The sequence below is a fragment of the Numida meleagris genome, chromosome 1 (genome assembly GCF_002078875.1).
Source record: "Numida meleagris isolate 19003 breed g44 Domestic line chromosome 1, NumMel1.0, whole genome shotgun sequence".
Taxonomy (NCBI): domain Eukaryota; kingdom Metazoa; phylum Chordata; class Aves; order Galliformes; family Numididae; genus Numida; species Numida meleagris.
Window position 1 is genome coordinate 100,662,381 of NC_034409.1, and position 15,404 is coordinate 100,677,784.

General features: G+C 39.9%; 1 protein-coding gene across 2 annotated transcripts in view; it reads right to left on the minus strand.

Moving 5' to 3' along the window:
• APP (amyloid beta precursor protein) overlaps positions 1–15,404 on the minus strand; it is a 205,621-nt gene that overhangs the window by 105,446 nt on the left and 84,771 nt on the right. For both annotated transcript variants that reach the window (XM_021403733.1, XM_021403724.1), the window contains exons 4-5: positions 4,501–4,613; positions 2,556–2,749 (exon numbers count right to left, since the gene is read on the minus strand). In XM_021403733.1, the coding sequence (XP_021259408.1) occupies positions 2,556–2,749; positions 4,501–4,613 (307 nt within the window). The remainder of the gene's footprint in view (positions 1–2,555; positions 2,750–4,500; positions 4,614–15,404) is intronic.

Here is a 15,404-nt window from a genome sequence, read left to right on the forward strand (position 1 = left end):
ATGCCAAGGGAGGTTATTCTGCTCCTCTACTCTGCTCCTGTGAGACCCCACCTGAAAGCGGGGGGTTGGAACTAGATTATCTTAAAGGTCCCTTCCAATCCAAACCATTTTATAATTCTATGATTTAAGATGAAAAAAAAAAACTTCAGTAAGTACTTCAAACAGCGTTGCTTTAATAGCATAAAGTACTGGGAAATTAGCATTGAAAGATATCCCCCCATGCTTTTCCCTTCCCTTCTCCTTTCTCCCTCACGATCAGCTAAGCACTAAGGCATACATATACTCATTAAAACATATGTTTGTATATGCATGGATGGATATACATACAAATAAAAATATACAAAAACATACACATAACATTTGAACTGCCGCCTACTGGTCCATGAGAAATTGAGTTCTTGTTGTTTTCTTTTAAATATGACTAAATTTCAAGAGTATTTCTGGCTCCAGTACACATGGTTTAAATGCAGTTAGGAAGCTGAAGAGGCAGCAAGAAATATGAATGAGTCAGTGTAAGAGAACTACAAATTGCTTGGCTCTTCATCTGCAGTTGAAGTACAAGTGCCCCATAAAAGGATCCTTTCATTTTTCTTTTGCATGCATATGTAAGGGAGGTGAAGAAAAAAAAAAAAAAGCAGTATTTGCTTGGAACTTCAGAAATTGCTTCAAATGCAATTCCAGTTCCTATTCCCGGAGGATAAAGAATTTCTGAAGTTGTTCTTGAACTACTCTCTTCATATATTAAATTGCTTTAAGGAGAACAAAACAGAACAGTAAGGTAAATGTTCTGTGACAAACACGAAAAAACATAAATAAATTGTCTTATAAACAAAACAACTATTTTATATACTTCTTTGTGTGCTCTTCCATTTAAAATATTTTAGGAAACTTTGAACTGATACATGAAAGTTGTATGTACAGATACAATAACTATATACAATATATAGATATAGAGATAAAGTAGATAATAGATCAGATATATCTAACACAAGATAGATTTATCTTATATATGTCCATCATATATTATATATATAAAGGAAAAAGCAAATCAGTATTTAGTCAATGCTAATTTCTTCCTCTAAGAGAACATTTTATAATTAAAGACCAAAGAAACCACAGACGTGACACAGCAACAGTCCAAAGGTTAGCTGGCAAATCACACCAAAAGGTTATGAATAGTGACACTTTGATAACTACTGGAAGCTTAGGTCAGAAAAAAAGCCTGAGCACGTCAAGAGGCAATATACAATGTTGCCTGATGCAGGTTTCTTGCATCCAGCAGCCCAGACCATTCATTCATCTACTTATGAGAGAAGACTGGAAATTACAGTAGGAAAATATTTATTTTAATTAATTAAACTTATTACATTTTTTTTCAAGAAGAACTCTTCCTTGCAACACTTACTAATGCTTTGTTGCGGAATATTTAGATACCCATCCTGAAGTGGATTCCTAACTTTTCATTGTCTTAATGTCCTCTCTTTACACCATATTACAGCAACTTAATTTCTGTCCTTCATCTCTACGCTGTTCCTGAACTAGTTTTCATCAAGATTATTACAAAGTCCAAACTCACACAGTTCAAAACTATTAACTTTCTGCATTAAACCCTTCATTTGGTCCCAGTTTATTTTCATGGTTCTCCATAAGACTGTTTATAATTTGCCTCAAGTTTTGGATTTTCTTTGACTACTTGCAAAAGATGCAATATCATCACTGGATTCTCTAACCTTTTTAGCACAGTATGAAATGATCACGTCTAGGGAGTACAAAGAGAATTTGTACTTCAATATTGGTTTTATGAAGAAACCTATCTACAAGTAGTGGTTTGAATTCAGTTCTCTGTTCTCACAGCTGCTGTCTAATGTGCTCAAGAGAGTTGTATGAAAGGTCTTGACAGCACTGGACCCAATCAATCACAACACAGTATCAACCCACATTTGGGTCAAAATCAGCCTTTGTGCAGAGGGGATGCTAAAAGGCAAAGACGAGCGTGGTATAGAATAGTTCTTTTCCATCCTACTGCTGACTTGCAAAGGAAACTTCCATTCCCTATCTTAACAGATATTAAGCATATTAATTAGTCTTATTGTCTAAGGCTAGATGTTAAAACACATTTTCTTCTGTAAATCACACTTAGAAAGTAACAGCAAAAAAAATATTCTTATGGTAATAACAACACACAGCTAATGCCTACTAATGAAGACATTTCAAAGCCTCCAACATTTATGTCAGCTGAATATCTGCTGCAGTGCCCCCAGACTGCACACGAAGCATGTTAGAAAACAGTACTTGTCATTCAGCAGTCAAAAAGTTATGCAATTGAGCATTTTTGTTATAGATATGGCAATACTTCTAATTTAAAAAAAAAAGATAAAGGCATAAAATGTGCAATAACTGTATAAGCAATAAACTTCTATGTGGAAGGTTAAGAGATTTTAGCCATTGTAGCTGCAAATCCACTTATAGAAAGGAGTCTTCATTCAACAATGAGGTCTTTCAGACAGATTTTTGGCATCTCTTGTAAGATGATAAAGGGAAAAAGCCACTCCTACCTTCCATCTGCATAGTCTGCATCTGCACCTCCCCACCAGACATCTGAATCATCATCTTCAGCATCAGCTGAGTCAAGATTGTCGCTTTCCTCCGCTAATGGGCAGCAAACAAATTCCACACCACGAAATTTGTCAATTCCACAGGGCAGCAGCATGCCATAGTCATGCAGATTCATACTCTTCTCACTACAGGACTACAGAAAATAAAGTAACATTGTCATGGAGGAGGCTGGAAAAAGACATCACAGATCTCAAGAGAATGTTAGGGGCCATGCATAGCTGTAGGAGGTTGAAGTTGGTGAGCTGCATGTTTTCTGAACTTTGAAACATGACTTAAGTCATCACCTCTGCATTTACTACTCATACTGTTGGCCACTCCCTACCTGCGTCTGCACTGAGACGGCAGGGTATGCCTGCAGCCCAGACAGCCAAACATATCCTGGGTTGCATCAAGAGAGGTGTGACCAGCAGGTTGGGGGAGGTGATTCTGCCCCTCTACTCTGCTCTCATGAGACCCCCCCACCTGGAGTACTGCATCCAGTTTTAGGTCCCCCAACACAAGAAAGACATTGAGCTGTTGGTAGCGCGTTCAGAGGAGGGCCATGAAGACGATCAGAGGGCTGGAGAACCTCCCCTATGAGGACAGGCTCAGGACGGGCTCTTCAGGCTGGAAAAGGCTCCAGAGGGACCTTATAGCAGCCTTCCAGTACCTGAAGGGGGCCTACAGGAAAGCTGGGGAGGGACTTTTTGTAAGGGCAGGTAGTGATAGGATGAGGGAAAACAGTTTTAAACTGGAAGAGGGTAGATTTAGACTAGATATGAGGAAGAAATTCTTTATTGTGAGGGTGGTGAGACACCAGAAGAGGTTGCCCAGCAAGGCTGTGGATGCCCTCTCCCAGGAGGCATTCAAGACCAGGCTGGATGGGGCTTTGAGCAACATGGTCTAGAGGGCGGTGTCCCCCCCCATCTATTGCAGGGGTGTTGGAACTAAATGATCTTAAAGGTCTCTTCCAACCCAAACCATACTATGACCTTTGCTTCCCCTGCTCTTTTGTCTTTGCCTGTATGGAAGGACTTATCTCCTCCCACATACACGGTGACTCCGTATGCTCCACTCAAAATTCTCACATGCTCTGCTTCACAGAAAACTCTAAGACAGAATGGTTATTTGTGCTCCTGGGCTATTAACATTTTTAAACAGTTCACTGCAAGATAGAATTACTTTTAAAATTAGAATTTGCATACATGAAGGCTGGTGCCTTAAACACTTATTTTAAGAGGGCAGTGGTATGATCCAAGCAAAAAGCTGTGAAGCACATTTCAATTCCGATCTCCAGAAGGTGGGACAACATACAAATTAAAGGTTTGAAACAAAATGACAACAAGACATTTTGAAGCTTATCTTGCTTCTTATTGCTACAACCTCTCCATGTAAGGACAACAGTGGCAGATACATATTAGCAACTGTAATATTAAGTTCATTTCTGTTTTCAGTTAAAGTACTGATAATTAGAACTCTGTGCTTGACTACAAGTTGGCTTTGTACAGTTCTGTGTTTCACAAGGCCTCCTAAACTTTCATGCTGAACTTCACATACTGCATCCTGAGACCTTGTGAAGTAGCTGGCATAGTAATGTGACACCAATGGATGGTAACAACAAAGGCATAGCCTTCATCAATTAAAGTTTATCAGTTAATCTTTAGCTTCAGAGCAACAGTATCAAGGGAAGCCAGAGGAGGCAGAAAACATCGTGGGTAATGGAATGTGGGGAAAAAATAACGTTATTAAATAGGATTCATGTTAAATAAAGCATAGTTCTCTTATTAAGCGTAACAAAAAGCCTTTTACACAACCATTCATAAGCAGCTTTTTCAGCATCACTGCTATAACTTAAGCTCATTCTCAGAATATTGATACAGTTCTAGAAACAGCAGATTAATATACCTCTTTAGCAACAGTATGCCAGTGCAGGTGAGTTTCACACACATCCATCCTCTCCTGGTGAAGGAACTTGCACTTGTCTGGTACCAGAAGGGCATCACTCACAAACTCGCCCACTGAAAGAAAAAATAATAATAAACTTTAAAAAACATGAATAATAAATGGTAATTTTGCATCTAGTAAATCATCCAATTAAAACCTTTAGGTATGTATAGGCCACCTTTCACGGATGAGCAGCAGAGGTTGCTTGCAAAGAATGGTGCAGTTTCTGAGTTTCCACAATGCTCCTGTCTTTTATCTCAGAGATGTACGGGATTATGGAAACTTCAGCATAATATAGCAACTTCTACTTGAGCTGTGTGAAACATGCTGGACCCACTGACAATGTGTGATGCAACCTGAAGCTAAGAGATGGTGGGATCCAGTTTGTGGAAGGGTAGCTGGGAGGGATGACGATGCTCTGCTTCTGCATCTATGCAGGGCCTGTGTAGGGAAGGAGCCTGAAGTACTTTGAAATATTAACAGTTTTTCCAGTATGGAATAAATCTTATCTTAACATATTGTTTTAAATAATCCTAGAGTATTTCTATTTAATTACAATACTAACAGTCTGTTGTGATGCAGACTCTTTCTTGCAGCTTCATTACATCAGCCAGATGAATTCAGATTAACCAAGAAGGACAGCAGAGCTCAGAAGCCAGGGAACATGATGACTCATCATCACCTGCCTACCTGGATCAGACCAGACTGGGAGAAAAAGGACTCTTTACCACGGACAGATCTGACTAAAGAAATTGAATTGTGTTGCCTTTAGCAGTAGCACAAAAATGCTACAAGAACACCACTGAAGTACATAATGCTCACAGCTTCAACACTTAAAATTAAAAAGAAACTCAGCTGATGAATAATCGTGTACAATTCTGGCTTTACAATTAAATAAGCCCAAACCCTTGAAAAAAAGAAAAAAAGAAAACTGTAGAATGCTTTTGAAAAGTTGATGCACTAAACAGACCCAGCATTGTGAAGCACATGACTCAGCTCCCCAAAGCAATTGTCTGCAATCTCCAAAAAACTACAGTGGATTTTAAATGAACAAACCATGATGTCCCAATGGCTGAATGAACACAATAATGAGTTAATGAATTGGAAAGAGATGACTGCAAGTTTACTGTTCAGTAAGGGTCATCTCAGGGACCTGATGAAATAGCCCTTGAGGCTTACATTAACAAAGTCTCTTTTAAAAATAATCAACATCCCCTCGCACTGGGGGAAAAGCACAGTTCAGCAAATACATGCATATAACTTTGCTAATCACCAGGATGTACTTTTCACACAAAGTTCCTTGTTCTACTTCAATGCTTTTGATCTCAAGTCTTTAAATTCAGTTGGTTAATTTGCTAGGAAAAAAGGATTTTATTACCTTTACCCTTGTGTGACATACTCCACTGCTTGCAAATTATTAACAGAAGTGCTTTCTGGAGGTATGTAGAATAAACTTGCAGAAATAATGAGTTGAAACGCTTTCTGGTAATCCAAAATACAAAATTTGCAGCTTCTGTTAATGGAGTCTCTACTGCCAGCGGTATCACACCTAAATCTTTCACTGAAGTGTGAATAAATGTGCACCTTGCTTTTAGCTGTAGTCATGTAGTTGTGGGGGACTATCCTTCCACACCCCCAAAATGATTCAGTTCATAGATAATGCCTCCATTTAGCCAAGTACCTGAGCACTGAGAAAGAACATGGGTGCTCTGCTCACAGAGCATGCTTGCCTTGCTCTCACAGAGCCCTTCATAAATATCTGCAGTTACATGCTGTTAGCTGCTCAAGCATACAAAACATTCAGAGTAGTCTTGACAAACATTTCTAGAAAACAAAAAATATCCTGAAAAAGTGGTGGATATTATGAAGTTTATTTTACTCCAGCGAAATGGGTGTGATTTTAGAAGCTATGCATACAACATTGTGTACAACCTTTTATCATCTGACTTCAGATATGCATAGGCATAAGAGTCCAAATACCAACACACCTGCTAACTCCCGCATGAAAACATTCCATTCATCTTAAAACCCAACAGTATGGTCAGTGCACTGCGTGTGCAAAGCTAGAAGACAATTAATAGTGTACCTCGTTACTCAAAAAAAAAAAAACATCTAGCCTATATAATTTCAGCAAAGTAACAAATACTGATGTATCACTGAGCTGCACATCTCAAAAATACGGTTGAAAGCTAAACATCAGAAGTTCTGTACAGTGCAGCCCAGGCTGCAATATTACTACCAAACTGTGCCTGGCAGTATGTAATTAGAATTTAAAAAAAAAAGAAAAAAAGCCATTGATTTAACATGTATCAATTTACTGAAGAAATAGCAGACATTTTGACATAATTGATGCCAAAGTAGGGCATTAGATTTAACTTTTATACAGATAATATGCATCTGCTTCATCAAATCAGATTCCTTGAAAATAAGGTAATCACATCCTCATGGTAACCTGAATTCTCATTCCAAGTGAGGCTCCATTTTGAAGCCAATTGCTGAACTTCATGGAAATAAATAACCCATGGGAACAAGCCCCCTCTGGTTTTCAGAAGCAACTGGGGAGGAGGGCAGTTGCTTGGCATAATAATACTCCTTCATTATACAGAACTATATGCAACTTTACAAATGAGGCTTATTAAGTTCATTTTTTTTTAAAGTAAATATAATTAATTTCTGAGCTTTATCAATACATACAAAGATCATGCCCTGGAAGCTTTTAAAGTTCCATTTCTTATAACCATTTCTGAAGTTTAAGTGTAAAGCTTTGCATTTTTGCTCTAGGTGTGTTTTGGGTTTTTTTGGCTGTTTTAATAAATCCCTGCTCAAGTGGCAGTTTGATGGAGGGAATTAAGTTCAGTTGACAACTGAAACATTTATTTTGCTTGGGCTAGTCTATCAGAAACACAAGCTTATCAGGAAGCAGCACTTAAAATACATTTGGCTTGTGGACAGGCTTCTACCTGTACAACTTCAGTATTCGTTTAACTTTCAGTGCTGCTGAGTCATTATGCCATTGGGGACTGTTTGATTTTTTGAACAAGTAACTCACAGACTACGCAGAAGAAATAAACACATGAAGAGTTAGCAATCCTGTGCCTCCTGAGAGAGGGACAATATCAATGAGCTCTAAAATGTCAGTGTTCCACGGGCAGAAGGGCTGGCAAAATTTACCTTGAAGATGAGCACCTACCACAAAGGGGGGGTATTACTGCCACTCTTGGTATTACTGCTGTTGGGTTTGCACTTATCCCTATTTTCTGTATTTTTCTGTCTTTTTCAAGGTCTCCTGCATTTTGATTCTAGTCCTACATCTATGGTCTGCTGAGGTAACTCCAATAATAAAACATGACGGCACAATTTGTCTCCTGATGAGTTCATAAATCACTAAATTCCCTCAAGTAATCCAAGAGACAAGTAGAATAACCACTTGTTTTTCAGGAGATGTTCGCCTGTTCTTGCAGGGAAGGTCTGAACAAAAGCAGTCTGCTCTGCCTTCTGGTTTTCTCACCCTATTGGAGAAAACAACCCTGAAGGGGAATTCTGGGCAGAGATCAAGTTACCATGTTAAAAGCAAACAAACACAGCCATAAAAAGCCTTGTGCCTACAATTCATCCAGCCAAAGGCAGAGAATCCTCTGCTTGCTCTTCTGAAACTAAGCTGCTTGTTCCCAACTCAAGCCTATGTCTTTGAGCAGCTATGTTTAAGTTGTTGTATTCATTGTCTATGCTTAAGTGCCATATATCATTGCAAGACATCATGCCAACATCGTAAATCACAGCTTAATTTCATTTTACAAATCTCATTTCATTCGTCTCTTTCCTGATGCCCAATTTTCCATTACACTTGTAGCAGCCTTCACACTGCTACATCTCAGTGAACCCCAACAGTGTAGCAGCTGACATGTTTCAAGGACAGTTTTGCCACAGATTACAGATCACAGTCACAGATTACAATGCCACGTTTTACTATTGAATAATTTTCATTCAGACAAGCATACTGTATTCTCTGAAAAATACTTGCAGAACAAAAACAGATTTTGTGCTGCAAGACCATAAGTTTTGGTTCAGAAAAACATATTACAACCAGCAAAGGCTAAGAAGTACATTAAGACTCAACCTCTAATGGAAAGATTCTAGTAAAGGCATTTGATCACAGTTTTTTAAATCTACTCTAGGAAGAAAAAGTCTCAGCAAGTAAGCACACTTACAAGAACATGACTGCCCTATCTGCTTAAATGGCAAATACTAGGGCAAAATGACTCAAAATAAAAAATACTGTATGCTGTGTGAGGCATGGTCAGCAGATCTTCCAACCACTGCATAAAACAACGTGAGGATCCATCCAACATCACACAAAAAGGAGACCAAAGATGAGAAAGGTAATGAAACCAAATCTGTGATGAAACCAAACACCTGCTAGCAGATGGCTGGGATCTCAACCAAAAAATAAGTACGCTCAAATTACGTTCAGGAGACTACTTTCAAAGAGAGTCTGTTCTAACTTTTGCGTGAAAATGCACTGCAAATGCTGGAGTTCTGGGACTCATTGCTTCATTTTTAGTGCCATCAATGAGCACAAGACTTTGCTGAAATGAATCAGAAGCTTAAGTGTCTGAGCCCATGTTCTTGAGAACTTTGGGAGAAATGTGTCTTTTCCTGTGACTTCCCATGGATTACACCAGGCAGCCGCATGCCAGCACACTGGCAGCAAGTGGCAGAGCCACCCATGCCCTTCCCAGCCCAAGGTCTCTGTGATGCCCTGTTCTATAGGTGCAACAACTCAGCTTTCAGCATGTTTGTTAGCTCTTGTGCCTACCCTAGGTATGTTCCCTATATTTAAGCAGTCATGTAGCTTCAGGTGCTGCTTTTAAGGGTGACATTTACATAATGGAAAGTGTCAGATGTGAAGACTTACAAGAACAGTTTACTTTAAAAATGCATTTTGTTTTTCAGGTAAATGATTTAGTAAGCACAGCTATCTAGAAACACACCAAACAAGTCCCCTTGTCGTCCAAGTTTTTGGACCTAGCACCCACAGGTGTAGAGAGAGAAGTTGCTCTGATGGCGCACTGCCATGCAAATACCTAGGGGTGGCATTGGCCCTGCTCCACATGTGGCTTTCCTCACTCCAGCATGAATGAGCCGAGGCAGACTACTAAAGTCCTTCAGACTGGTTTAAAGGGTTTTAAACAGCACACAGACATCTGAATACACACACCAGCAACTGCACGTGGGGACCCAACCCCAGTGTTGGTCTGCCATAATTTTTGGAAAGTCTAAATACCTTATGTAAAACTCTGGTGTCAAAGAGCTAAAACTTTTTAGGTACAGTCCATTAAAATGTATTTGTCCAGATCAAATAATGAACCATGTAAAAGCAGTACCTCGAAGCAATTTGCAGTGTTCATTATGTCTTCATTTTCATGAGGTTCTGTACAGAAGAAGGGTTATTCTCTTATCTTCTTCCTTCTTCCTCTGTAACTCTTTGATCATTGACATAAATGGGATTTCTGCTCACCCTGCTACTTTTTTTGCTTGAATGCATTTTTTGATGAAATTGGCTTACTTTCCAGACAGAACGTAAGCACCATTCATATTTTATGCATTACGCCAATAACAGATACATTTGTTTACACGCAAGAAAATTCAAATGCACATCATCACATGCTCCAGCATCATTATAGACAAGGCACATAAACATTTCTTCAAAGTCTACAGCACCTCCATGGCTCACTGAAGCATTAAGGCTATTTACTGCTCTAGTATTTCTTCCACAGATCTCCCAAAAATCTTTGTGGAGAAGTCTTCCTGGGAACACAGCAAGATACCTGTTCCATCCCTCTCTAGCTCAATAATGCAACATAACAGAACTGCGCCAATGCTCACTTACCCAGCCTCACGAGTTAGGTCACATGCTGGGATTCCTTTTCCTAATGCCAACACTCTAAACAGCCCACAAACTCAAAAACAAACAAACCACCAAATACCCTACCAGAACTTGTTATCAATGTGACCAGCAGCATAGGTCACCCCCAGAAGGCTATCTGAAGAGTTTTCTCTTCAGTTTGCTTTCTCTAGGGACCAATGACTCAGAAGGGCAAATTTTCTCGCTCTGTACCACAAATCAAAACACAGCCTCTAACTCAGGACTTGCTGAGAAATCATCCCAAAAACTGGCTGCCCAGTCAAGGAAGTTGAGAAATTTCAGGACTGAATTGCTCTTTCCAGTTCCTCAGTGCAGTGATCACATCTTCAAAGCTTCTGCCATAAATGAGAGAGTACTTGTTGCAGACATCTCCCCTGCAGCTCTGTAATGCTGCTCAATTTCCTACACATACTTAGGGAACTGCAAGAATAACAAAAACTCTGCAGATGTCAGTCTGGAGAGCTCGACTCCATCCTGTCTCAGTCACAAAGCTCCTCCGTGATTCTGTGCAAGCAAAGATCTTTTCACCTCTTCCCACAACACCCTTAATTGCTTCTGTTTTCCTCCCCTCTGTTCTCTGTAGAAAAAACAGAATTTGTTTTCCCTGCTGTCTTCATAACAGGTAATCAGACCCACCTTTCTACTTTTCACTCAATTATCACAGTAGTACTGTTTGACAAATCTATAGTAGGACATGGTCAATTGCTCTGAAGGGCTGGGGAATGCACTGTAGATTGAAGCCCAGCTGTTCGCAGTGTAAAGAAGATCATAAGTGAAAGATGCCACTTGTGGGTGGTTGCTGCATTTATTTATTTTTTGAAGGATTCCAAGACCCATCCTGAGCTGACAGCAATTTGTCTAGCTAAAACAGATCCTCTGCAGTGCTATAAAAACAGAAGGCAATGAAAAGCTGAAAGGTGCTGGGAACTAAGGCAAATTAGAAAAGTCTCCTTGATTCTGCATGAGGTAGAGCAGAGAAAACAACAGGACTCCTCAAAAGGGAATACACAATAATGAAGAATTTATTGGAAATCTCTCAACCTACACAAAACTGCCAGTAGAATTCATAGAAGAAAAAACAGCACTGAAGAACTCTAAGGAACAGATTACAAGTGTGAAAGGTTTAATGAGATCATTTTGTGAAGATTTAATAAGATTTTATAAAAAGTCCCAAAGCAGAACCCAGGAAAGTGACAATTTTTGAAACATCCTGTGCCACAACCGAGTTAGAAGGAAAAACAGGAGGGAAAATAGGATAGTGGTATTTTCAAAGATGAAAACACTTTTAATCCACAAGAAAGGATGCACACTCAGGCTGTTTACTCAACACTGCCTGGAATATACAGTTACATGCCTGCTATTTATTATATGCCTGCTGTCATTCTGTTTGAAAAGCATCCTGTCCCTATGCAGCCTTTTACAGCAAGCTTCAGTGAAAGAAACACAGCAATATTATTACTCGCCAAGCACTGACCATCTTTGTCCAGAAAGGGAGTGCAAGGGATAAAAAAGGTAAGAGTATCATCTATTCCATGCCCTCAGAAGTTACTGTGGATAAAAAAAGAGTAATCTGAAACATTTTCTTTTCAATGTGGGGGAGGGGAGGAAAATAAAAAATTGCTGAACTGTAACTTGTATGCTGAAGACCTCTTATTACCAGAAAGGTACAGCAGAAGAGACTGTGAGAATTTGGGAAAGCTTATCATAGATTCACAAAACCGTTTGAATTGGAAGGGACATTTAAAGGTCACCTAGTCCAGCTCCTCCACAATGAACAGGGACAGCTACAGCTAGATCAGGTTGCTCAGAGCCCCATCCAGCCTGACCCTGAGTGTCTCTAGGGACAAGGCATCCACCACCTCACTGGGCAACCTGTTCCAGTGCCTCACCACCTTTATTGTCGAACGTTTTTTCTTATATCCAGTCTAAATCTCCCCTCTTTTAGTCTGAAACCATTTCCCCTTTTTCTATCACAACAGACCCTGTTAAAGAGTCTGTCCCTTCTTTCTTATAGCTCTGCTTTAGATACTGAAAGACCGCTCTCAGGTCTCCCTCCTGAAGCCTTTTCTTCTCCAGGCTGAACAGCCCCCGCTCTCTCAGCCTGTTCTCGGAGGGGAGGTGATTCCATCCCTTGGATCATTTTGGGGGCCCTCCTCTGGACACTTCAACAGGTCCTTTTTGGCAGGGCTGTGCTCTACCCATATGTCCCCCAGCTTGTACTGACAGTGGGGGTTGCCACAACCCAGGTGCAAGACCTTGCACTTGGCTTTGTCGAACCTCTCTGGAAGGCATCCTGTCCCTTAGGTGTGTCAACCACACCACACAGCTTGGTGTCATCAATGCTTCTCTTACCAAGGTAAGAATCCTTTGCTCCCACTCCCCTTTCTGTGGCAGTACTATACACACAGCAACTCTCCATCATCCAATGTTTAAATCCATTTATACGAAATTCTTTGTTCTCCATATCCACTTATTTTCCCAGTGCTTTGCTAATGAAAGCCATTACCGAGCTCATCTCCAATCCTCACAGCCATTAGCCACTGAGTCACCATGGTAATACGCAAGTATAAAAAGTATAACACGGTGTAAACCAAAAAGTATTTGAGGAATGAGTTGATACAGTTTTCTTCTTAGAGGGGCACCTTTCTAGACCCTACTACCTAAGGTTGCAGAAACAACACTACCTGGGATCGCTAACCAAGGAAGGCTGAAGAGGAGGGAAAAAGGATTGCTACCCTGGCTTTATCATACACATTGGTGCTGCATGTGTTCTAAGTAAAGGACCATCTATCACCTGAAGGACTCATTTCATGAAGGGTGGAGAAAGGTTGCTGGAACACAGACTGAACAGTCTCCAAACCAGTCATTCGTCTAATCTTCAGATATTACTAATGGGGAAAAAATAATCAGGGATACTAAGAAACCTGAGGCAGATTATTATTTTATTTTAAAAATCTCAGTTGTTTTCAGGGTTGTTTTTTGTTGTTGTTATTGTTTTGGGCTTGTTTTTGTTTGTTTTTACTACGTTGGCTTTCTGGAGGTTTTTTTTTGGTCCGAGTCCCAAAATTTTAATTGCCTCCTGCCTTCTGGCTGTTCTGATGAGCCAGAGGTTCTACAGTTCTCACATCACCATGAGGTGGGACATTCAATAACAGAGCATGGTGTGGGTCAAGCACCAAGAAAATACCAGAAAACCTCATAGAGGGAGAAGCCACTTGCAGCAAGCTTGCACAGGCAGCTCTCAGGTCCTTGTCAAGAGCCCTTGGTTCCCAGGGAGGGCGACAAAACAGCAGAGCTGCACTGGATACCACCCTGCCACATAGCTGGCTCTCCAGCAATGTGACCACACAACCCTTCCATACTCTGCATTGGTGAGAAGAGCTGGAAAGGCACGTGCTAAGGTGAAACATTTGGCAACAGCAACTTGGAAAGAAGAAAGATAAGGAAAATTTGAGGAGGTGCAATCTCCTTACAATCAACATGTACTGTTCTCAAATACTTGCTGGTTTACAGCAGGCGCTTAGTCTCTGGTGCTGGTCCTCCTCTTACACCACAGTGGGGTTTCCCATCTGCACTGATGTTTGCTAACAGCCAGTCAGCACCAGTTAAGACAAAAAATAAAGAGAATTTGCCCTTATTTTCAATTTGTTGAACAGTTCATGCAGTGTAGGAAAATCCTGTTGACTCCCAGGCTTATTCAAGACAACACTCACTCTTTTTTGTATTCGGTAGGATTATAACAAAGTTAGTTGTGAAAATTATTGAAATTGTGAACCTTATTTTTCCTCCAGCTGCCCTCGGGTTTTTCCAAGCAATACTATGGCTAAACTTCAAAAAAAGATTATGCTTCATAAATGTTACTGAATACATGAATTTTAACATTGTAGCCATTAACACCATATTCTGCTGCTGCTGAGATACAGGACAAGTCTAAAAGCACTCGTTAACATTTCTGCTCCCTCTCTCACAGCAGGCAGCAGACATATTTTGCAGCAAGATCTGTAAGTGCAAATCTCCAAGCAGTTCAACATTTTGTGTCTCCCTTCTGGTTGAAGTGACACTTACCACACTTGATTACATAAGAGCTACTTGGAAAACGGGCTCTGAATTGGAAACAGCATACAGTACAAGGTAATTAGATTAATTAATTTACTAATACATTACTTAGTCATACAAGTGACTTGCTGAAGACAGCAATCAAATGGTAAGATAGCACAAAGACAAGATGCTTAGAAACAATTCAGCACTGCTGGGACCAGTAATCCCACTATGCTTGGCTTTATTACACGACGAGATATTTCTCATGGACTAGCCTTCATAATTCGGGTAAAGCATCTGGTATTAGCAGCAAAGCTAGAGAAAACCCCACCAGTCACTGATGTCTAGAAGAGGTAATGACCATAAACACAGCTGGAAAGAATTTAAGTGTTACATGCAGCCTTAAGGTTTGGTCATCAAAGGCTGTTTCAAGAACCAGTATTCCAAAGACAAATCAGATTTCAAATAAGAATATATTTCCTGAAGTAACATTTCAGTTTTGCTTCTGTTTTCCCTCCTAAACACCTTCATACTGCATGTTTCATTACAAAATTCAGATTCTTTTTACTTCAGCAGTAATTTAATTCATGCTTTTTGCTCGCTCTCTCTCACAAAGAAAAACCACTATAAAATCAAGTCAGACTGCAATTATTTCTGTAATATCTTCTTGTAAAAAAGGATCTGATGAGTGAATAAATAACTGAATAAGCAGCAGTTGAAGACCAACTTAGACCAACTTTGCTGATTATTAACAGCCTAAGCAATCAGTTACCATAACCACTGAGCCCTCAATATTCTATTTGCTGAGACGAAACTTCTATTCAAACTGCTACTGCCTGTTGTTGAAAGACTTCACTGTGTTACAAGTGACCTGGGAAAACAGGAAACCACCTTTGGGCTT